The 23,012-nt window shown below is 31.8% G+C and overlaps 1 protein-coding gene across 13 annotated transcripts; it reads right to left on the minus strand.

Moving 5' to 3' along the window:
- Positions 1–6,508: 6,508 nt before the first annotated feature.
- Positions 6,509–23,012, minus strand: LOC111369802 (vacuolar protein sorting-associated protein 51 homolog). Of its 13 annotated transcripts, none has more exons than XM_022991455.1 (15): positions 22,879–23,012; positions 22,387–22,538; positions 17,066–17,252; positions 15,409–15,762; positions 13,236–14,406; positions 13,048–13,098; positions 11,830–11,982; positions 11,352–11,451; positions 11,168–11,235; positions 10,485–10,551; positions 10,190–10,308; positions 8,848–9,338; positions 8,236–8,307; positions 7,438–8,152; positions 6,509–6,955 (listed from the first exon to the last, which is right to left on the minus strand). In XM_022991455.1, exons 5-12 carry the CDS (start codon positions 13,248–13,250, stop codon positions 9,171–9,173), a joined length of 741 nt encoding a protein of 246 aa, XP_022847223.1. In that variant the 5' UTR covers positions 13,251–14,406; positions 15,409–15,762; positions 17,066–17,252; positions 22,387–22,538; positions 22,879–23,012; the 3' UTR covers positions 6,509–6,955; positions 7,438–8,152; positions 8,236–8,307; positions 8,848–9,170. The 13 variants fall into 13 exon arrangements, with proteins under 13 accessions (XP_022847223.1, XP_022847232.1, XP_022847231.1 ...); XM_022991464.1 differs by lacking the exon at positions 6,509–6,955 and having other exon boundaries at positions 6,965–8,152; positions 15,409–15,609; positions 15,705–15,762; XM_022991463.1 differs by lacking the exon at positions 6,509–6,955 and having other exon boundaries at positions 6,965–8,152; positions 15,409–15,609; positions 15,674–15,762.

The raw sequence follows: 23,012 nt of genomic DNA on the forward strand, positions 1-23,012 counted from the left end.
GAGTGCTGTCAACTCTCCATTGCTCAAGATCTATTTTGATTTGCAATATTCTCCTTCGGTTAGCTTCCATTCTGGCCCATCAAAGGTGTTATATCGCAGTTTGAGCACTTCAAGATTGGCCATAGAACCAACAATAGTCTTATATATTTCCAAGGAATTCTACAACGCTCTAAAGTTATCGTTTTGATATTTGGTGAGAAAGTGAAATTCATGGGGATGCTAAACCATTCATTTTCACTTCTGATTTTCAGGTTCATAAGTTGAGGAAGATTAACATTTAACCATAGTACCTAGAGAAAATGGTGATATTTTTCAATGTTCCCTAAAGATTCCTAACTTTTCTAGATTTGAAACTCTTTCAAAGACCTCATTGGTACAACTGGCACTACCCACTTTCGACAATGTTAAAAGGTTTCCTAGAACGAAATTCTCCCCATCTATTAGTGATATAGCAGGACATGGAAAATAACACATCGCGAATAGAAGATGCCTTAATTGTGGCATCCTCCATATTTCCTATGGTAGATGTACTTCTTCACAATCTACTATAAGGTCCGTAGATACCAAAGAAAGGCAGGTAATATTTTAGGTATGGAAATTTTCTCATCGCAGGAGGAAGAAAGGTACCTTTCGTGAACTAATTTTAGGGTAATTAGCACAAAACATTCCTACTTCTCACCCTTCTTTGTGCAGAAGGTCCTTTTCATCAGTTTTTAACTATTTTACCCTCCATTCAAATAAAACGGAAAGAAAAAAATTAATTGCAACCATATCCCCAAATTTTCAACAAATTACAAATCAGTCATAATTTATGAATTTATTATGAACTGAAAAATTTTAAAATTACCCAAAAAGATAGAGAAAAGAAACTTGAAGATACAGGGAAATTATTAAGAAATGGAGAAATTTTTGAATCGTAGCCAATGAAAATGAAAAATTTTCAGTTCACAATAAATTGTAACTAATTTATAATTTTTGTTAAAAAAAACTTGGGGCTATGGTTGCAATTAATTCTTTATTTTTTCTTTTCTTTTCTTTTTGTTTTATTTGAATGGAGGATAAAATCGTCAAAAGGACCTTTTGTGGAAAGAAATGTGGAAGGTACAGGCGAAAATGTCAAAAATGTAAAATATGGACGTTTTCCACAATAAACTTGAAAGGTATGGACGTTTTGTGCCAATTACCCTTGTTTCTTCAGTTGGGAAACCATCTACATTTCCTTTACCAAGATCCAACACCCTGAGCAATGGGAAAAGATTTTTGCCTGATTAATAAATTTCTCTAGCCGAATGGGAACACAAAATAAAACGGACTGGTGGCAAGGATCCCATGGACGGATTGACATTTCACAATTCCTTGTGAAAAATATCAAAATTAAAAATTTAAATTCAAGGTTTGAAAATTTAAATTCCAAAAGTGACCCATTTGTTGCCATTGTCTCTCTTATCAAGCAGTTGAACTTCCAAAAAATCCCAAAAAGGGATCTTTATAAACCGCTTGCAACAAATCCGAAAACTGGCTCGTTGATTCATTATGTCTTTTGTTAAGGGAAGAGTTTATTGGCAAGTCCTCTCACAGAAACATCCTATTCTATTATGCTCAAGGTTTCTATCTCATTCATTTATATCTTTGAAGCTATTGTAGTAATCCCCACCTCTAGAGAAGCTCGTATAGGCCAATTATAAACTATAAAGTAGAAGCATCTTATCTTGTATTTAACATTACAAACTACTAAGATGTTTAGAAAAAGCAAGTCCTATAGATGGTGTGCATAAAGTGGAATAATAGTTAAGGTAAAATAATTATATTCTAAATCATTTGAAATCTAGGAAACAGTCAAAAGAAAATAGTTATATTCTATATTGGTTGAAATCCACAAAAAAGTGCACCTCATTATTCACCAAAGTCATTTGATAAAAATGAATTACAAATATACAAGGAATGCACTTCAAAAATTGGACATAAGTTAGTCACATAACGAATAACACGTGCAAGAAATGGAAGGAACGGATAGAATCAAACCGAGGCACAATTGTAGATCAATAGCCAATTGTCGAGAAAATTTTCCTTGAATCATTGACAAGATATTTAATTGTCTCTGAGTGATACTTCTAATGGTGGATCTATGTGTTTTATGACTTTGCAAAATCAGAAAGAAAAGTTCTACATAAATCTTTTTGCATATGAAATTCAAAATTCTTCTCAATAGAACAAAGCCCAGTATTTTTCTAAGGGCCTGCTTGGGAGTTTTGGCATACTAGTAATGAACATTTTTAAAGTATTGATTTTGAGCGCTTATGAACAAATCAATGTTGAGTGATTTTAGTATTTTTACTTACAGTAAATTTTATACTTTTAAATAATTTTAAATGATTTTTTTTTTTACTTATAAGTAATTTTTTATATTTTATAAGTGATTTTTTTGTCTTATATTAGTATTTTTATTTCACAAATAATTTTTTTTTTTTTACATAAAAGCATTTTTTTACTTATAAGTAACCTTTTAATTATAATGTAAATTTTCTTACACTTATAAGTGTTTTTTAGTTATAATTTAATTTTTTTTGGCTTATAAATCATTTTTTAGTTAAAATGTTTTTATTTACAAGTTAGTTTTAAAGAAAATATGTTAATTGAAAATAATTATTTTATAGGGGGTAAAATTAGAAGAGAATATAAGAAACAACCAAAACCAGCCAATTTGGCAGGTTGAGAGAACTGATCAAAATTATACTACACCAATTTTACGTGATCTTTAAACCATCTAATACTGATGTCAAAAATACTAGCAAGCACATGTTTTTCTAACCCTTCATAAATGGTGCCACCTAAAACCGGTGGAAATAAATAAATAAAATAAAAATATCTCCCAAGCAAGCCCTAAGAGGTACTAGCTTGGAGTGAAAAATTAGAAATTAGCATAAAGCTCAAATTAGTGCGACTCCTTCCCAAAAATCAACTACCTTCCTATCCCACTATCTCACGAACTCAAAAAAATTTCGAACTATGAAATCACTCCATGGATGATCCAGAAACTAAAGGTGGGCAAAACCCAAACCAACTCGAGAAAATCGCCCAACCCGACCCAACCCGACCGATTTGGATCGATTTTTTTTTTTTTTTTTTTTTTTAGGTGGGTTTTGGGTATTGGTCAGGTAGCCGGGTTGGGTTATGGGTTAACCAGGGAAACCCGATGTAACCTGACCCAACACGACCCGACTGCATTAAAGGTTGAAGGCAAAAAAGGAAAAAAGAAAAAAAAAAAAGAGATAAATGAAAAGAAGCCCTGAACTATTCCGGTCTTCTTCACTCTCGCCTCAAATAGAGACTACTACGAGGGGTGTCCATTTTTCAATATTATGGAACCATAGAATAATTCAATAGCAAATTCATGGTAATGGGAAAAAGGGAAAGCCAGTGCTTCTTTTCCCAATCCCCAGGATGTCCCAGCAAAGAGTATGATCCATCTCTTCCCCAACTTTTTAGTGTATTAAACTTCTCCATAGATGAAAATCCCAACAGCCATTTTCCTCTCCTTCACAGAAACAAATGCTTCGATCACCATAATAAAAGTTTCCATTGTGAGCAGATCCTTCTCTTCATTTCTTCAAGGATAGACACCATGTTCTCAAACTATCCTCTTCTCAAGAACAATAATCATCGCATTTTAATTGCCAGATCTTGACTTAAATTCAACTTGCAATCATCTAAAATCATTCAATATTCACCTCCAAACTTATATCTTTGATCTGAATCAATTCACTCGTCATGTCCACCTCCTCCTGATCAGTCCTCCATTTCACATTTTTAACGACAATTGATTCGTTTCCGCAACCACGCAACTCTCATTCTCAGAATCCGACACATCAAAATCACTAGGAATTAAAGACCCTAAAATTATTCAAGCAATAAAAGGAAATACTGTGATTGTAGGGAAATCTCAGCTTTGGGAGTGGGTTTAATGGCAATATTTTTTGAAAAGGAGAGAATGAAGTGGGGTGTGACAAAATAAATGGAATTTCACAAAAAGCACAATAGAGACTACTACGAGTAAAAGAATGAAGCAAAAAATACACGGACAGAGAGCTACCGTTAATTTGCTTTCCTTGAAATCATCAACTCCGTACCGTTCAGATTTGTAATTCGGTGGTGCTAAGGAAGAGTTTGCCATTTACAGTGGTATTTCTTGTGGAATTTGAATGAAAATAGATTTGAAGAGTGGGGGTTTCTTCAAAATGCCCAAATATGCAGCCCTTTTGTGTAAATTGAAGAAAAAGAGAACGCTTAAATTAAGTGGGCCGTGGATTCGAAGATCTATGATTTCTTCAAAATGCTCAAATACATAGCCTTTTTTTTTTTTTTGGATAAGGTGCTCAAATACATAGCCGTTTAGTGTAAATTCAACGAAGGAAAAAAAATGCTTAAATTGAGTGGGATTTGGATTTGGATTTGAGGAGTAGAAATTTCTTCCACGGTCTCAAGTAAATTTCTTCCACAGTCTCAAGTAAATGGCAAATTCATAGTACTGGGAAATTCAAAGGGGAAAAAGAAGTAATGGTTGCAGTTGGAAGTTTCAGATCGAGGGTTCACGCCAGAAGTGCAGGTTCGGTGGCTAGACAGTGATGCTGTAGGTTGGTGAAGGAGACAGACAATGGGAGCGTGTTGAGTGAGCTGCAAAGTTAACTTCTTTATTACAACTTTACAAGAATGTTTCGTAAATTATGGAACCCAATTTAGAGCATCTCCAAATATTCTTTAAACATAAAAATATCTACGTCGGAGTCCACTCTTAAAACTATATTTCAAAAAACTCATTAAATCAATATTTTAAAATAAAGAATAATTTGAAAAGTCAAACCCATTTTTTATTATTAAATGCATTCAAAATATTTCAATTTTTAATGAAGGAAAATAATATAATAATTTCGACAAAAACTAATGAAAATAAAAGATAGAATAAAATGATATATATTTTATTAAGGTAGTAAAATTAAGTGTTAAAGATAAATAATCTGTTGGGGTACTTTAAAAAAAAAAATTACTCTTAAATTTATATATACTTTCTAAAGTAAAATAAAAAAAATAGATCTTTAAAAATAGTAAATCTCTTATATATTCTCTTAATTTAGTACAATCAAATCACTTAACTTTGAATTGGTTGCAAAACTGACTTAAATTTTATTAATGCAATATATTTGAGCTAGACTTTAAAACTAATGGACAGTTGAAGTTTAAGACAATTATATTAAGAGTCTGTTTGATGTAGAATTTTAGAGAATAAGTCATTCTTTGAGCCTCGTTTTTGGTAAAAAAAAAAAAAAAAAGAGGTTTGCAATAGTGATTTTTTGAAGAATGTATAATTAAAACATATGAAAATATTTTGAATAATGTGCAAAATTATTTTATTGAAAAAGTATGTGGTTGAAATTGATTTTGGGGAAAAATGATTTTCTTAGAAAATGAAGTTCAAAAATTTATGAAAATTGACTTTCTTTTCGAGAGTGTGTGGTTAAAAATGGGGGGAAAATAGTGGTACACATGCAAAATTATTTGATTGAAAAATATGTGGTTAAAAATTAATTTTTTAAGAATCTCAACCGAACATGAGCTAAATTATTTTTAACTTATCGATTAGCATATCATGTTAGCTAAATTGATGGGAAAGTGGATAGAATGGTTAATTTTGCAAGCAAATCGACTTTGGATGATTTGATTGCACGAATTGAAAATGTATGATCTGGTTGCATGAATTGAAAATGTATGACCTGAATACAACTCCATTTAAAGATGAAGGACTAACAGTTCATATTGATATTCTTACTCGGTTTAAAAATTGTAAAAACTTATAGATAATATATTTTCTCGTGAGCATTTTTTAAATGTTAAAAAATTATTTGTCCCTTTTAAAATTTGTCAAATTATGGTTAAATGTTGACTTTTGGTCAACTAGCGAATTTTTGCACGGAAATTTTTCAGAGATACTTCTGCCACACAACTTTGAAAAGTTTGGAACGTCTATTCTATGATTTAAAGGTTGGATGTAATTTGCATATTATTAAAAGGTTTGAGACCTCCGCTGTAAATATCCCATCTATTTCCTTGTTTTCTTATTGTTATACCACTTTTTTTTTTTTTTTCCTTTTTTGGGTCAAGCAACTATCCAGATATTGCATCTTTAGGATCTTGATCTAATTGTTCCATGGCCTAGATGACTTCCTATTTATTAGTCAACTTCAACTCTTTTTCCATTAACAACTTTAATTAACAAAACATTTTCTATTATGTTATAACACACAAGTCTATGGCATTGTAAAATTATACATCTTTTTCAAGGATAATATTAATTGTATCTTATTAGAGATCAATTCGAGGATGGAGAGCAAATTGTTTCCACAATAGTCAGTAATAATTAAATCCAACATGGAAAAAAATAATTTGTTTAACTAAAAGCTGCTCATTTTCCATGTAATTTATCTCCGGAAGAACAAGCATACAATAATGAATAGTATTAAAAGAATAAAAAATCTTATTCATTGTGCTATATTTCATACCAAAAATTGTGTACTTGACTACTGAATACTCTCTACTCAAACATGTATCTGCCTGCTTACTTCAACATTCCATTTTCCATAATGAATCGAAGGTGACAAAACTTTCACCGACCAAAAGAATCTAAGACATTGTAGACAAATATTCCATGAACCTCATGGCGAAAATGTATGAATGCTTGAACTGGTTACCCCATGCAAGGGAGAGCCAATAGTAGCCCAATTAACACTTAACAAATGACAATTAGTGAGCAAAATAAACAGCAATTTAGAAATTTGACGAATTCTCTTCAGAAGCTATACTATATTGTAAAGTCTTTTGCCAACTTTGTCTTTACAAGTCTATCTAAAATTGGAGGTTCCAGAGAAACTGGATCGAGACAACGCTCTGTAGTAGCATCAATCACCTACTCAACCAAATACACAACACTTATTACCTAGTTATAGAAGTCAAAGAAGAAACTTTTTGAAAGTATTCGTTTAAATCAATGAAAAAGATAATCATAGAATACTTGGTATTGAACTTTGAATCTTCCTCCATTTATATATTGTTTGTAAAAGGGGAATTGCTCCATTGGTCACCAACCTATTGTCTCAACTTTTAAAGAGGAACAAGTTGGTCCACAAACTTTCGGTACAATTGCACGGGCAATGAACCCATCCCATTCTCAAACTTTGCTATCAGAAGCTCGGGGGAAGTCAAATAGCAAAGTACTATACTTAGGGTGGACTTACAACTAAGTCGAAATATTCTTAACTTTGTTTAATTGTGAGGAAACATATATTGCTTTAATTTTTTTGTCACCAATTCAAGTTGGAAACAACCTAGCTTCGTAGAGTTGGACATGAAAGTGTCACATAATGATTTAACAAAGATTTGGCTTCTTACCTCATCAAGCAAGAAATCAATTGCAGCTTCATCCTCGGCAATATCCTTTAAAGTAGACTTCAAAAACTGAATATCCAACTGAATTTGATGGAATCCACTCTGATTGAAGGTTTGGAATATGACTAACTCAAGCAAACTCTTCAAAGAAAGTTTTGCTATAGTTGTTATGACAGATTCCTGCAAAGTAATAGCAATCTAGTATTACTTTTATCACCATACAAATAGACCTTATTTATCTACAGCAAGTGACCAAACTTGTGTGTTCTCTAGTTTTGTGAAAATCTCCATTTTTTGCTTAAATAATTTTGCTAGATGCGTCTCCAGAAGCTGGCTCCTAGCCTTGTGAGTATTTGACCAGCTCATCCTATTGTCTCTAAATGTACTGCTGCATGAGCATGTCATGCTCCCATTGCTGTCAGTGCGTCGATGTTTATGATGAAGGCCGTGGGGGGCAAAATTTGTTTTGCTTCGGTTCCTATTACTTCAAACTATATATGGGACCAATAAAGAAACTTTAGTTTTTGAACTAGTTTAGGTTGTAATATTTATTGGCACTGATAGCAGGAATCAACATACGGAAATAATATAGAAGGAAAATTGACAAAATCCTTACCATAAATAAAAAGAAAAAAAAATGAGCATGAAATTATGACTATGGAAATACCTCCTGAAGAAGTAGATCGACAAACATATGTACTTCTCTGGGTTCTTTGTGCTATGGGACAGAGGTGAAATAAATATGAGACTGAAGTATTTGGTGGGGGGAAATGAAGTTATGATTTCAAGATGTGTACTAACCTTGACCCAATTCGGTGTTGTAAACCTCTTCTTCAAGATGATAGCCATTCTTTGAGTTCTCATCTTCATATACTGCAAGGATGGAAAGATCAAAATAAGTATTGACGTACAATCTCCGTTTCTTGTCATGCACCAAACACTAAATATTGGAAAACTTAGTGCTCTGAACTAAAATACTTTACTTTAACGGTCAATTTTTTATGTTCTTCATGGTAGACTTCCGTTCTTTTTACTTAACAAGAGATCTCAGCTTAAGCTAAGAGATGGAAGTAGAAAAGGTATGACATGCCCTTGAGGCTATCTACTAAAATCAGCACAACAAAGTCAGTAAACCTATTTTCTCGCTATGAAGAGGCTTCAATAATTAATCGTGAAAAAGAAAATGTTGAAGCTAAGAGAATGGTTAATAGACGAAACTGACACGAGATATTGATGCTTTTTGCAAGCAATGGGATGGACTCAACCTCCTCGTTAAACAGGCATATTGACACAGCATACTCAAAAACAATGCTTCTTACTCTTTCAAATTTTGAACTGCATCAACATGTCTAAATTGATGAATAACACAAAATTTTTTGAAGATGGAAAAAGATATAAATGTTAAATGCTTACAAGGTGCAAGTACATTTCACCATGTGCCCGCGAAAGGTACAACAAATTTCTGCAGGAACAAAAGCTGGACCATATTCACAGCCTCGAACACCGCCACCAGAGAAAGAAGATGCTATTTCCTGAAATTTTGAGTACAACGTTCACAGGTGGAACTGATTGTATTGAGGAATATATGATTGTGTTTATTTAATTTAATGACTAGGAAACAACTCAGAGTTGGTTCCTTGCCTCAGAAATTCTTAGGACGGCACTTTTTTCAATAAAATGGTATAATTGAGTCACTACAAGAACAAACCCAGCGGGAATTCTTTCACCTGGTACTCCTATCTGATTTCGATCTTGACTGGCAGAGATACTCTTCCACAAAGCAAAAGGAAATAGTCATGAACTTTCCTGAAGAAATCTTGAAACGCTTCTTGGACCCAGTCCATTGCGTAGCCTCTCAACTCCAATAATAATTCAGAATTTTCAGTTAGAAGGCGATGGAAGTCCTAGATTCACAAATAAATTAGACAGTAAGTAAGGAAGCCGTAGAAACTCAGCAACTAAAATCATGTGCCATCACCTGGAGTGGAAGATAGATCAACACAACAGGCTAATTCAATACCAAAGTCAAATGGAATAAAAAGATTGATCTGCATACATGACATTGAGCTACGACAAAATGGACGTCTAATATGAGTCTTTTAGATAATTCATGAGAATAAGCCAAGCATTAGCTTATACTTTCCCCATGAGTTAGTAAATGACACCCTTGAGTGGAAACGAAAGCAGTCAGAATACTAAAAAAATTATGTTCACAAAATTATTTGTAGTAGTTTGAATGATATGGATAGAAAGCTCTTGAAGAGATTGTTTTATGATCTATTGATCATTACTGTGAATTGCAAAGGGCCCCGTATATTTAATTGTTGTTTGAATTTTAGAATATGAGAAAAGTAGGAATAAACTGTTCACTTAAAGCGAAAGTGACAATAGAGTAACATCCTGAGTTCTAAAATTCACTGAGTAATCTTGTATAATATCAATACAATGTATTAATTATGCCTTTTCTGTTTACAAATCTAAGTCACATATCTTAAGATGTTGGATTCTTCGAAATCCTGTAACATTTTACGCTTGAAGGGGAAGAAAGTCTCATTTGTCATCCTACAGTTATACTTGGAACAAAACACACCTATATACACACGCTGGAAAGTAAAGAATCCCCAGAATCTTACTTTTAAGATAGCCAAAAGTGGGAGATTTATAAGGTTTAAAGAAAGAGAACATAATGGAACTGGGAAATGCCATATCACATGATAAAAAGTAATTCGTTTGGCATCTTATCTTCTGTCATTACCAGTAAGACATCCATACTGCCTTGGATAACTGCCTTTTTGCGGGCCTCGAAGGTTACCTTCAAAGGGTATACTTCCTCTGTTCTCTCCTTTTGTATACTTTGGATTTTTGAGAAAGTATCTACCAGAGAAGAAAAATTAAACAACTAAAATCATGCAAAAATATAGACTTTGAATTTTTTAAAATAACTTTATGTAGATGCTGGATTCATCTTCAAAAATGAATTAAAAAAATGTAGACGTATAATCCAAATAATTGAGCTTCTTGACTTACATTATATTGAAACGATTACTAACCTGAAATATCAAGTAGAAGATGACTTACTGCACTGGTGATAAAATCTTTAACATCAATAAGAGCAGCCTGAAAACAGTAAATTTATCAGCATATCATCCTCAATAAATACAAGTCACAAAGCAATCCAGATAGACACGTAGACGTATTGCCATATGTTTTAGTTACAGAATTGACAATGACCTGTAGAGTAAAATCAGGAAGGGCAGCCCCAAGTAACACTTCATCAAGTAGGAGCACATCAGTCTAAATGACTTCTGTAATCAAATGAATTTTAAAAGTATATTCAAGTTAGAAGTTTTAAAGACAAAATTCCTCAGAAGAAATGTGTTTTCTGTTGAAAGAACGATTTTAAAGATAATAAAGTAAAAATAGTGGGGATTGAAGGCTGTCACAAATGCTATCAAACGGCTTGTTAGATGCTGCTTAAGAACTAGTTCATGTACAAAATAAGCAAATAAATGGGAAACAAGATTATGATAAAAGAAGAAAGTGTTTGACCTTATCACTCATACATAGACAAGGTCATTACCCTTCACTCTTTTGTCAATTACTAACATGGTCCACTACAGCTATGGAAGCAAAAATGATACCAAAAGAAGTTGCACACATTAAATGCTGAAAGTAGCATTTTTGACACAAAGTTTACAACAAATGATGAGATACTGCAACAAAGTTAACTTACGAAGGATCGCCAGAATATTTGTAGAGCAGAGCTGCTTCTTAATATGTATATGAGTGGCTTTGAATTCCCTAAGATTTGGGCAAAACCATATAAATCATAAGCAAAAAATGTACGAACCACAACCTGATTCAATCACAAGAGAAGGATTATCAAATAAAAATTGGGAATGAAAGAGCAGTCATACTTCGTAACAAGGTCCTGTGCAAGTTTAAATAGTTGTGTTCTGAACGCAAAAAGATCACTCTATAAGCACAAAGAGCTTCAGTAAATTCACGAATAGAAGCCTGAAAGTAGTAACATAGCACAAATGTAATTTGAAATGTGATGCACTTGAAACACAAAATAAAAGAACATACTTTTTGTATGCAACAAAAGTAAAATAGTTGGGCTAGAAAATCTGGGATCTAAACTCTGGGATAAACTTGAAACAGAATTGTTTAAGTGCCTCAATAAAATACGGAGTGAAATAATTACATTATAAATGAAATACTAAGTGAAACAGTTACATATTGCAGCGACTTATTCATCTGTGCACACTATCCACAAGTGATCTATGAAGGGCAAATATTAACGAATACAAGTTTTTATTCCAACAATCAATATCTATACATTTGTTGCTTTTTGCTTAAAAAAGGGGGAAAAAATTTAGGTTCATTCTTTACTTCATGAGCAGCAGCAAAAGCTGAAACATTGGCTTTTCCTTGGTTAGGAAATTCATCATCTGCTAAAGCATCTTTTAGGTCCTTAGATTCAAAATGCAAATTGAAAAGGAACTGTTCCAACTTCTCGAACAATTTAAGCTTCAGAGTCTCAACCTATCAAAGAAGGGAAAACTATCAAAAAGTGAAGAATATTATAGGAAAACAAACAACAGAGACATAAAATATTGTTTTTCACAACTGTGAATGGCTGATTTTGACAAACAAAATTTAGGTATGACCATTAACTCTCCACACTAAAAAGTCTGCAAGGTGTAATCATCCTTGACTAGATGCATATTTGCATCTATTTGTAGATCATCAGAAAATAAAAGTAAGTGAAATACAAATCGGGAAATTTAACTGATTAAGAAGCATCACAGCCTCAGCTCTTGCTTGTATGGACAGGGAATCAGAAAATACCTTCCCCTGAAAACAGTTGTAGAAAATATAGAACATTCTCACTAATTACTAGCTTTTCTTCGTAAAAGACACCAATATTTGGGAAGGTTTAGTAGCACTTATTGTGGAAAAGCACATAGAGTTGTTTTTCTGTTCATTTGAAACAAGACTGTAAGATCGTGTAGCCATTTTTTATCATTTATATACTGACAGAGGATGGTAAAAACTCTATTTTCATCTATACAACAGGATTCCAAGGTTCTAAGATAGAACACTAACAACCAGAAAGTTCTTATTTTCCTCTAAGTTGACACGACGTTTTGGTTCATGAGTACTAATCCATGCCACACTTCTACTCACATGGTAAACAACTCCATCATTTGTGTTTGTAGAAACTGAAGTTTGCAAAATTGACAAAATAAATATCCACAATTCTTGCTGTCTTCCGTACTATGATCCATGATACTTATCTTTTTTAAGCATGGAGACCGTCAATTAAATTAAAGTTTGTATCTAGTCATTGGAATATTTTTTTTCTTTGACAAGATTTTATGACTGGCATTCAGTCACATTGGTGTAGTACTTTATATTTGAATCGGAATCCATCACTAATCTTATCACAATCTGGGTAGATAATCATTTAGACTATAACATACGGATATATTTCATCTAGTTAACTCTTTCGATAAGGATTCCATTTTCAATGATGCCCGCTTCATTCACCGCCAAGCACTGAAACAGAAGAGGTCATGCCTTCAATTTTTTTATAATTATCTCTACCGTTTCTTCCGATGCCCGCTTACAGTCCCCGAAGAAAGAGTTCCCGTATTTCTGGTAATAAATACAAAGAATGGGTTAGAAAGAAGAAACTATTATTGAAAAAATAGAAGTTCATCATCATTACTACTAATGATGGGCTCAGAAAATGGGTAAATTCAAACTTTCCCATTCATTAAGCAGATATCGACCTTGAAAATTGGCATGGCTCCAGTGTAGAACTTGACAGCATCTGAATAGGCTTCCGATTTGATACACTTCTCAAGTCTTGTCTATAGATCATAAATAAACTACTCTTTTCACACAAGATGAAATCTGTGCTAACTCATAGATGCAGAATTTACAGGATGTGTAAAACATGCAAAAATCTATCTTCAATGGTGGAAACAATTACAAGTTCAAAGAAAATGACAATGTTGAAATCTTATTCTTCAATCATGCAAATTCTCTAATTCAGAGTATCTCATAACAAGAAGATGCTTCTTTCTAATTTAATCATACTGCTCAAACTCTCGAAGTAAAGAAGAGACCAAAATGAGTCAGTCAGCCGTGTTCCTTCTTTTATACAAGTCACATTTTCTTTATTTTGCCAAAATTAACAATGGGCTATTTTGTAGCAGGAAATTCAACACAAAGATAGATTGGTACTCATTACATTACTTGAACTTTCCGCAATAAATTGCGTGTGCAATGCAGCTTCTCTACATGCTGTCTTTTAGCAAAAAGTGAAGTATTGACCCCATCAATTTTAGATTGCACGGACAGAATCTGCAACAGTTACGATGAATTTTGTTTTGAAAAAGCTTTCATCAACTTCTTGTTTTCTCAAATTATTTTGAAACTACAATTTATAGTAACCAAAAAGACCCTTGCCAAACACCTTTTCGTTAAGCTGTTCCATGTTTGCTTCCATAATATTTATATTATTTTTCATCTTAGAAAAATAGAGAAAACAAATGAGATTGACAAAAAGAAATAATAAACGCACCAAAAATGGGGACAAGTTTAACGTTATATAAAGAGAAGACATCATCTCAATTCTCAATATTGCGCTTCACAAGCTTGTTAAGATTAAGAATTATGACCTTTATTAATAAATTTTCGACATATATGTTTATTCAGTTAGAAGAATAATTACATTCACTACGAACATGGTTAAAGTTTGTATAGACACAAAAATTACCTTTTGATTGCATTTGTAGCACTAATGAACTTGTTGTAATTCTCATATACTAATGTTTGCAGGTTTCTAGGCCTACTTCTTTCGAGGCTCGCAAAAGCAAAGTCGGTATCCAGATTTTTTATCTCAGAAGCCATTTCGACGTGCTTCTTAAGAAATTCTTCCAAATTTGACTTTTGTACCTAAAATTTTAATTCAGATTATTATTAAAAAATAATCCTGCACACTAAATAAGTATAACATACACCGCAAAGTGCTGCACCATCAACTAACAAGGTTTATCAAAAATGAGAATTATATATTCACACTCTCCTCCAAGACATCACTGACATACGAAGCTTAATATCGTTCCATAAAATGGAACTAGACACAGGTCAAAAAGAAGTAATTATCGCGTACTCATTCAATTGAAAATTATGTCAAACTCGAGCAGTAGAGAGCTTTCAGGCTTTGCTTTCTCAACAGTCTTATTTTGAACATAGCACCCAGTGTAAATATGAGTTCTAGAAGTATGTTAGACCGTTAATCAACTTGAAAATCATAATATTTTATTGACAGTATCAAATTTCTAAGATCTAACTTAGTAAGTTTGAAGTGAAATGATAGATCTTATATCATTGCAAAATCAATAGAACTTTTGTAATACTTCCTGTACTAGTATTGTCAATTAAGTTTTATTTACACTCTTAATTTAGCATTTCTTTTAGGTTTCCGGCAAGAAATAAGATAGTTTCTCATAGTGATCGTGCCATGGAATTGAATCCACTGGAGAAATTCTATAATGTTTCTCAATTCCATTTCCTTGTTCCCAGATGACTGGTTGTGTCATGCCAATAAACCCATTTAGAGGTATTATATAGCTTAAATTTGCTAGTGACATTCATATTTGATTAGAACTCTATATTATTTAAACCAGCATTTTGATCTATTATAATCCAAAGAGCCCTAGAGTACACTCCTTACATTATAAAATGAATGCAATGGTAGGACTTGCATGTTGCCATGTTTACTCGTAAAAAAAAAATAATTAAAAAAATAAAAAAACTATCTATAACATTAAAATTCCAATCGATGGCCAGTATTACGGAAGTTTCCACAACTAAATTCCCAACACATTCAATAAATTAAGTCTATATTTGAAGAAATTCGAATTCGAATTCAAGTTAAATTGTGAAGTGGCGTACAAGGAGATTCATGTAGTGATCGGCGTCAAATGATGTGGCGTTGATGGTGTCGAGGATAGCGAATCTGGAGAAAGAAGCATTTGACGGCGGCGATGCTGATGAAAGATCCGGCGAGTAGAAGCTTGTTAACAGATCTCTCATCCTCTTCGCCTTCTTGTCTAACGGCTCTCCATCTCCTACTCCCATTTTCACCTTTTTGAGCTGTTGTACGTATAAATGCCTCCGTTTATTGATAGGGCGTTTCAAGAAAAAAATCACCGATTACCTGCGGCAAAGTCGAGCCACGGAGAGCTTACTTTTGGTGGTAGAGTTGTACGTCGACCGCGTCATGTGGTGGCGCCAGATCCAGCTCGGCTGTAACGGTACACTTATTTCAGTTTGTTGGTGGGGCAAATTATGGGGCAATACGCACATTTGGCAAAGCTTAAAAAGTTAAAAATAAAAATAGTTTAATGCAAAAAAATATCTTCCTTTCTCTTTTCTTTTTTATTATTTTAAATTTCTATTTGACATATTTATAAATAATTTATAATGTTTGACTTCGACTGTTACAATTCTTTTCAAATGATGTATAGGTTAAGCAAGAAATTTGTTGTTTAAAACGTTTGCCTCTTCAAACTAGCTAGTCATCCAGGGCCATGGACAAATGGGGACGCCAAGCGGCACCCCTATGGTTGGGGGGGCCTGTTCAACCATGCTACTGGTCCAGGGCCCCTGTTCGACAAGCAGATTAATTCTTGTTTCTTTTTCATTTTTTCAAATTTTTTCCTTAAAATGATTATATAGATATATCCATGTACACTTAGTGTTATACATCAAAAAATAGCTGGCAATTGAAGAAAAAACTGTCCCAGATAGGGGCTTAATTTTACAAAATAAAAACAAAAAGATGGAAATATGGCTAAAAATTCTAGTTATAGCTGTCTATTATTATATTTTATTGAATAATTCAATATTATTAAAAATGTTAGATAACGGCATTTATATTTTTGTATCAATCATATTATTTCATCCAATCATTTAGTTCATTGAAAAATATAATTACAACATCCTCTGTAGTTATGCCATTCATATTAGATGACACAAATAATTATCTACGATGGCCTACAAGATGAAGATTACTCGATAAGTACTCTACGTTGACGATCCCATTCTAGGCCTTCAACCACTGAGGCCATCTACTTGCATCTATTGCTATAAGACCCTCTAAATCCATGCTAGGTCGTCTACCACTATGATACCCTCTATGTTTATATTAAGCTGTCTATTACTACGAAACCCTCTACCTGCGTGCTAGGCCATCTACCATTACAAGGCTCTCTACTTGCATGCCATTCAGTACAGGGCCCTCTACATCCACACTAGGCTGTCGACTACTATGAGGCCCTCTACATTTATGTTAGGTCATCTACCATCTTGAGGACAAAACAACACTTAACTAGAAAACATTACTGGATTGGATGAGAACCGTCTACTGGTTATCATGGATACAACCAACCGTTGAATAGGAAGAGGTCCTCCACTCAGAACGTGAGGGTAATGGAAGGTACTACATGGGATACATAGCATAATAACCACCCAACAGTCACATGACTTCAGGTACCTATAAATACTCCTAAAGCGAGAAGAACTTTGACTATCTAAATACACATTTTACCTTTTCTTCCCAAGTCTACATTCCCCATTCCGTTATTAATTCTCATATCGAAGGTACAACGGGGGAGAAAGCCCCAACCTCATTTTGCACGTAGCATTTGTTCATCAGGATAGTAGAAACATCTTGTGCCGTCAGGAGGGCATTTGTTTCATAACTACTTCAACCATGGTCATCAGAATTTAATAACCTGGCAATAAATGTATGGAATGTGCATGTAAAAAACTATCAAATGTCATTTTAATTAGGTACGGCAAAAAAAATTGTTAAACCCAATACCCGCGAGACACTGCCTTAAAACGGGATAGATATTACCCACATAATCAGGTAAATGGGAAAGGACAGGGCAGTGGTTGTTACTCTGAAGTAGGTACGGGAAACATGATCCAAGTCAAATTTAAGTTTAAAAGATTTGTCGCCTATAATATATTAAATATCATATCAAGTGATAATCATTTTTTGGACAATTATAACTCTATTACAATTTAATTATTTTAATAATACCTTACTTTCATTTTTCTATATATATTTAACATTCAATTATGCATTACATTGTTTACGTACATGTATAATAATTAACATTTATTTTTAGAGGTTTGCATTTCTCTTAGATTTAGATCAAAATGGTGCAAATTAATTATATTTTATATGTTTTGTTGCTATTCAATTACTCTATAAGTAAATAAATCATTCAAATTCGTGTACACTTATTTATTTTCAAAATTTTTCATTTAAGTTATAATATAAATTTATTCTCCAGGTTCACGTACATACTCTTTTATCTAAATTATTTTTTTTAAGATCACGTGTATGGAAATTATTTTTTCTATATTCATTACCTAAAATTAATTAAATTCCATGTTCATGAATGCATTTAATTGTTCTCAACTATTTAAACTGTTTTCATAAATTGGTGTTATTTCATTTTAATCATCAAATATCTTGCTCTCCTGCGTCATGGAATCAAGGGTATAAGAGATTAATTAACGTATGAAAATGAATAGTCCATTAAAGTGACAATAGGTCGAAAGGGTTTGATTGCATCTTATTCCAACAATGTTGGAAAATTTTATATTTAAGGCTCATCGTAATTTACAAATGAGGTAATACATCTACTAGGATGACTATTTATTTTGTAATTACATTATCCACAAAACGTCCTTAACCTCAATTTTAATATTCAATTATTAATTTTATTTTTTCTTTCTCTGCTCATCTTTTTCAAACTTAACGTAAAGAAATTCATGATTTTTTTCAGTGAACACACGCAGACACCAAATCACAATTAAATGCCTAAAGTTATATGACAATTACAAATGTTTTAGTTAAGCCAGATATCCCTCATCACACAAAGATATGGTGTACAAATAGATACTCATTGAGTAAAAAATTCATTTCACTTATACAATTTTTTTAGCATGTTTGAGCCTTTTTTTTTTAATGCATTTTAGAATAGTGATTTGATGAAGAATGTGTGATTTAAAAATAAGGAAAAAATTTGTGTTTGCATGTAATATTATTTCATTGAAAAATGTGTGATTAAAAATAAAAAAGAGAAAAAATATATTTTTGAAATAATGCGTACCAAATATTGGCTTTACTATTTTTTATATTTACGCATATTCAAATATTATTTTTACAACATTTACGAAGCCTTTCACACATTCGTTATGTGACTAGTCATTTCTAAAAACAATGGGTTGTTCTTAACAAATTGAGAAAAAAAGGTAATAATTTCATCAACTAAAACCATTAAAAAATTAAAAGAAAAAAGGGACGATAAATGACGCAGTGGACCCGCTCCAACCCACCTGCCTTAATCGCATATGAAGACGAGGCAAGATGATAAAAATACTCAACAGGACGAGGAACGGAAAACTGCCGATCCACCCAATTGACATCCCTATTTTTAATGGAGAGTCTTCACTTACAAGGAACTTTTGGGAAAGAAAAGATTCATTGTTGGGCCAAAATTTTACCGAGTAGCAAGTTGGCTCCCGTTTGGCCCCCATTTTTGGTAATGAAAATGGGTGGAATGGTTTTTTTTTTTTTTTGGAAAAAATGAGTTGTCGAAAAAGAAGGAAAATTTTTCGATTTACGTGTAATATTATTTTATAAAAAATTGTGTGGTTGAAAATAGTAGAGACTAGAGAGAAAAATAGAATGTAATGAAATGTAATTTAATGAGGGCCAAATGGGGAGTCTTCGAACTTTGGAAAAAAGAAAAAGAAAAACAAATAGATTATCAACACTTAGTAGTATTAAATAGCTACAGACTTAGCCCTTTTAAATCTGTCTCATCAATATTTTGGGTGCCATAGCAAATTGGTTAACCAATTTCATAAAAATGGTAACTTGATATGTGATAGGCACATGTCTATGTACCATATAATGAAAGGTTATAAATCAATATTTTTTATACACGTGTTGCTTCAACGATAACTTAAAATCAATTTTGCAATTTCTCCTCAAAAGATATGAGAATGTTTTCAAGTTGTTTTCAATTTTTTGTTGTCTAAAATACTCAAAATTTCAAACTCATAATATAAAACTCAAACATCTTTTTAACGTTTTCAATTTTTCCAATAGATACAAACTCTTATCGATTATTTAAATTAAAGCATGTAAAAATTCTCATCTCCGTCATTGACTTTTTTTTTTATTTTGTTTCCTATGTTTTGTCATCTTAATTTATTATTGTTTGCATTTACTTTTGTAGCAAGAAGAAAAATTATTGTAAAATTTACCAACTTTAAAATGTATAAATACTTAATAATATATTATCATAAATTTGTTCTATTTTATTAAATAATTAAATTTATGAAATAAAATGTCATAAAATAATTTTAACAAATTCCAAAATATTCGTATTTTTCAATTCATATTTTGGAAAATAATTTTTCAGATTTACAAATCAAATATATTTTCAGCAATCTTAAAAATGAAAACTGAGTTACTGAAACATACATGAAGCTCCAAGGAACATAAAAATCTCAAGGTACTATGAATGAAATAACTCAAGGCGGTAACAATAATAAATAAGATAAAAACTGACGAACGATAATAAGTGTCTGTCTGGAGCATTTTTATGAAGATCTTAAGAGTTTTTTTGAATATCTGACAAATGAGTCCGCATTGACTTTATTATTTTCCTACTATATAAAAATGAGAATGTGACTTAATTCATTTTGTCTCATTGTGACTTTTTTTTTTTAAGTGGGGGAGCAAAACGTCTTCGTTTGCCTTGCTTGATATATATTTTATTATACAGTAAGAAAATACTGCAACACGTAATTTTCATTCCTCCCACCACTCTGTGCTCAACCACTCTTATATTGATATATATAGTAGGGATATAAGAAAAAAAATCACTTTTATATAAAAAAAATAAAAAATAAAGATAATATAAGGCAGAAAATATTTTACAAAAAGTTACTTCTAATTAAAAAATTTGAAGAGAAAATAATTAAAAAGAATTTTAAATTAAAAAAAATATTTATAATGTAAAACTACATGACGAAAAAAAATTTTAAATTTCTCCGTGCACGAAGGCTTTTGCCTCCATTAGTCTCCATGCATGGAGACAAAAATGTTTCCATTTTTTTTTTTTTAACTTTATAAATAATTGTTTTTTTAGTCAATTTATTTAAATTTCCTTTTAATTCTTTTATCTTCCAAATGAAACTTAATTTTTCAGTTTTAACAAAATAATATTTATATATTCTTTATTTAATTTTTGTAACTTTCTTTTATTTTGTTTTTATTGTTTTTTTTTGGAAATTGTTTTAAATTTCATTTTTATTTTTTTCCAAGTGGGGGAGCAAAAACGACGCCATTTGTCTTAGTACATATTTTATTATATAGTGTACCTCCAAATTTACTTTAACACACAACTTTTCATACTTCCCACCAAGTCTCATCTCTTCACTCCATGCTCAATAAAAAATATTAGCTCGATATATTTCTAAAATGCAAAGAGTTAGTTATAAGTAAAAAATTTGCTTCAAATTTTTTAAGTGTAATAAAAAAAAAAAATTATCATTGTAGTTAGTTACTATATGTAAAAATATATTAGCTTAAAAAAAAAATCTCTCTCTAACTCTCCGTGCACGGAGACTCGAAGACCATGTTTTTTTTAACTTTATAAATAATTGTTTTTTTTATCAATTTAAATTTCTTTTTAATTCTTTTCTCTTCCAAATAAAACTTAATTTTTCAGTTTTAACGAAAAAGTTACTTGTAAATTAAAAAAATTGAAGAGAAAAGAATTAAAAAGAATTTTAAATTGAAAAAAAAATTATATATAATGTAAACTAAACAATGCAAATATTAATAAAAAAATTAAAATTTCTTCGTGCACGAAGACAAAAATGTTTCCATATTTTTATTTTTTTAAAACATTATAAATAATTGTTTTTTTATCAATTTAAATTTTTTTTAATTCTTTTCTCTTCCAAATAAAACTTAATTTTTCAGTTTTAATGAAATAATATTTATACATTCTTTATTTAATTTTTGTAACTTTCTTTTATTTTATTTTTACTGTAATTTTTTTTTTTTTTGGAAATTGTTTTAATTTTTTTTCTTCATATTATAAATTTTTTTTTTTCGATTTAAAATTCCTTAAAATTCTGTTTTGTTCCATTTTGTCTCACTGTAGCATTTTCTAAGTACGAAAATCACGTCTTACTTCTTCTTCTCTTCTCCCTTCTCTCTAGGGGTGGGCGTGGGTTGGATCGGTTTTTGCCCAACCCAACCCAACCCATGTATGAATTGAAACCCAACCAAATGTCGGTCGGGTTGGGTTAGGTTGGTCGGTTCGGGAAAAGGAATCATGATTTAAACACACAGGAGACATTTTAGAAGCCGCAGGAGTTGGAGATTGGGTCTTCTTTGCTGTAAATTCTGAAGGCTTCCATTCATTTATAGGTTCAACATCCCAATTTAGTCATTGAGGGCGCCTGCAAGTATATATGTAAGGATATTTCTCAGGCTTGGTTTGCATCATGTGTTATATTCATAGAGTCGTGCTTTAATTTTATTATAAAGCCATGTCTATATTTTTTGTTATATTTTTGACTTGTGGATATTAATCGTGGAAATAGTTTATCAGTGTTAACTTTCACTAACTAATATAAAATTATTCTATTTTTATTAGTTTTTCAACCACTCACAAAATAAACGGGTAAATAAGACACCACTGCAATCAAGAGCAAAAGCCAAAGATCCCAAACAAAAATAAATTAATAGTAAGTGTACAAAGCTTAACAACATTGACCTTTAGAAAACTGTAACTTATCAAAATAAAAGACCAAGAAACATACCTGTTCAGTGTTCACCGTGACTCTGTTCAATCCAAATTATTCTCATCGATGTGATTGAAGATGTATGATAAATTGTCACAAAATTTGTGCCCAAAACAAAAGCAGTAAGGGACCAACTGCTCGTAGAAACAACAAATATTTCCTTGATTTCCCTGTGACCAGAACCAAAAAAATAAAAAAATAATAAATAATAAATAAAAGAAAGAATAAAGCATGTACAATTTAAAGAGGTGTAAAAACAGAAAAACACATAATCAATAGCCATCTCAACTCATATCAGGTGCTTCATTATTAGGATAATAAAGTCCATAACAAAAGGAGGCCACGAGAACTTTAAAAAGAAAAGATGACCATCAGTGATTAGAACATCAAAGGTTACTTAAATTTAGAGAAAAAGAGTAAAAGAACAAATGAAGTATAAAGGAACAATACCCCCAGGAAAATATTAATGTACTGAAACGTGAAGAAGAATATAGATTGCACTTTACTAACCCCAGCTTCTTATCATGGACAATCAACGACAGGCTAATGTCGGTGATTTGGTGATACGACACCGCTGCGAGTGGAATGGGACTGTGGGTGTGGCTGCGTGAGAGAGAGATGGAAGTTGTAGGGTTTGTGTTGTT

This window comes from Olea europaea, chromosome 20 (genome assembly GCF_002742605.1).
Source record: "Olea europaea var. sylvestris chromosome 20, O_europaea_v1, whole genome shotgun sequence".
Taxonomy (NCBI): Eukaryota; Viridiplantae; Streptophyta; class Magnoliopsida; order Lamiales; family Oleaceae; genus Olea; species Olea europaea.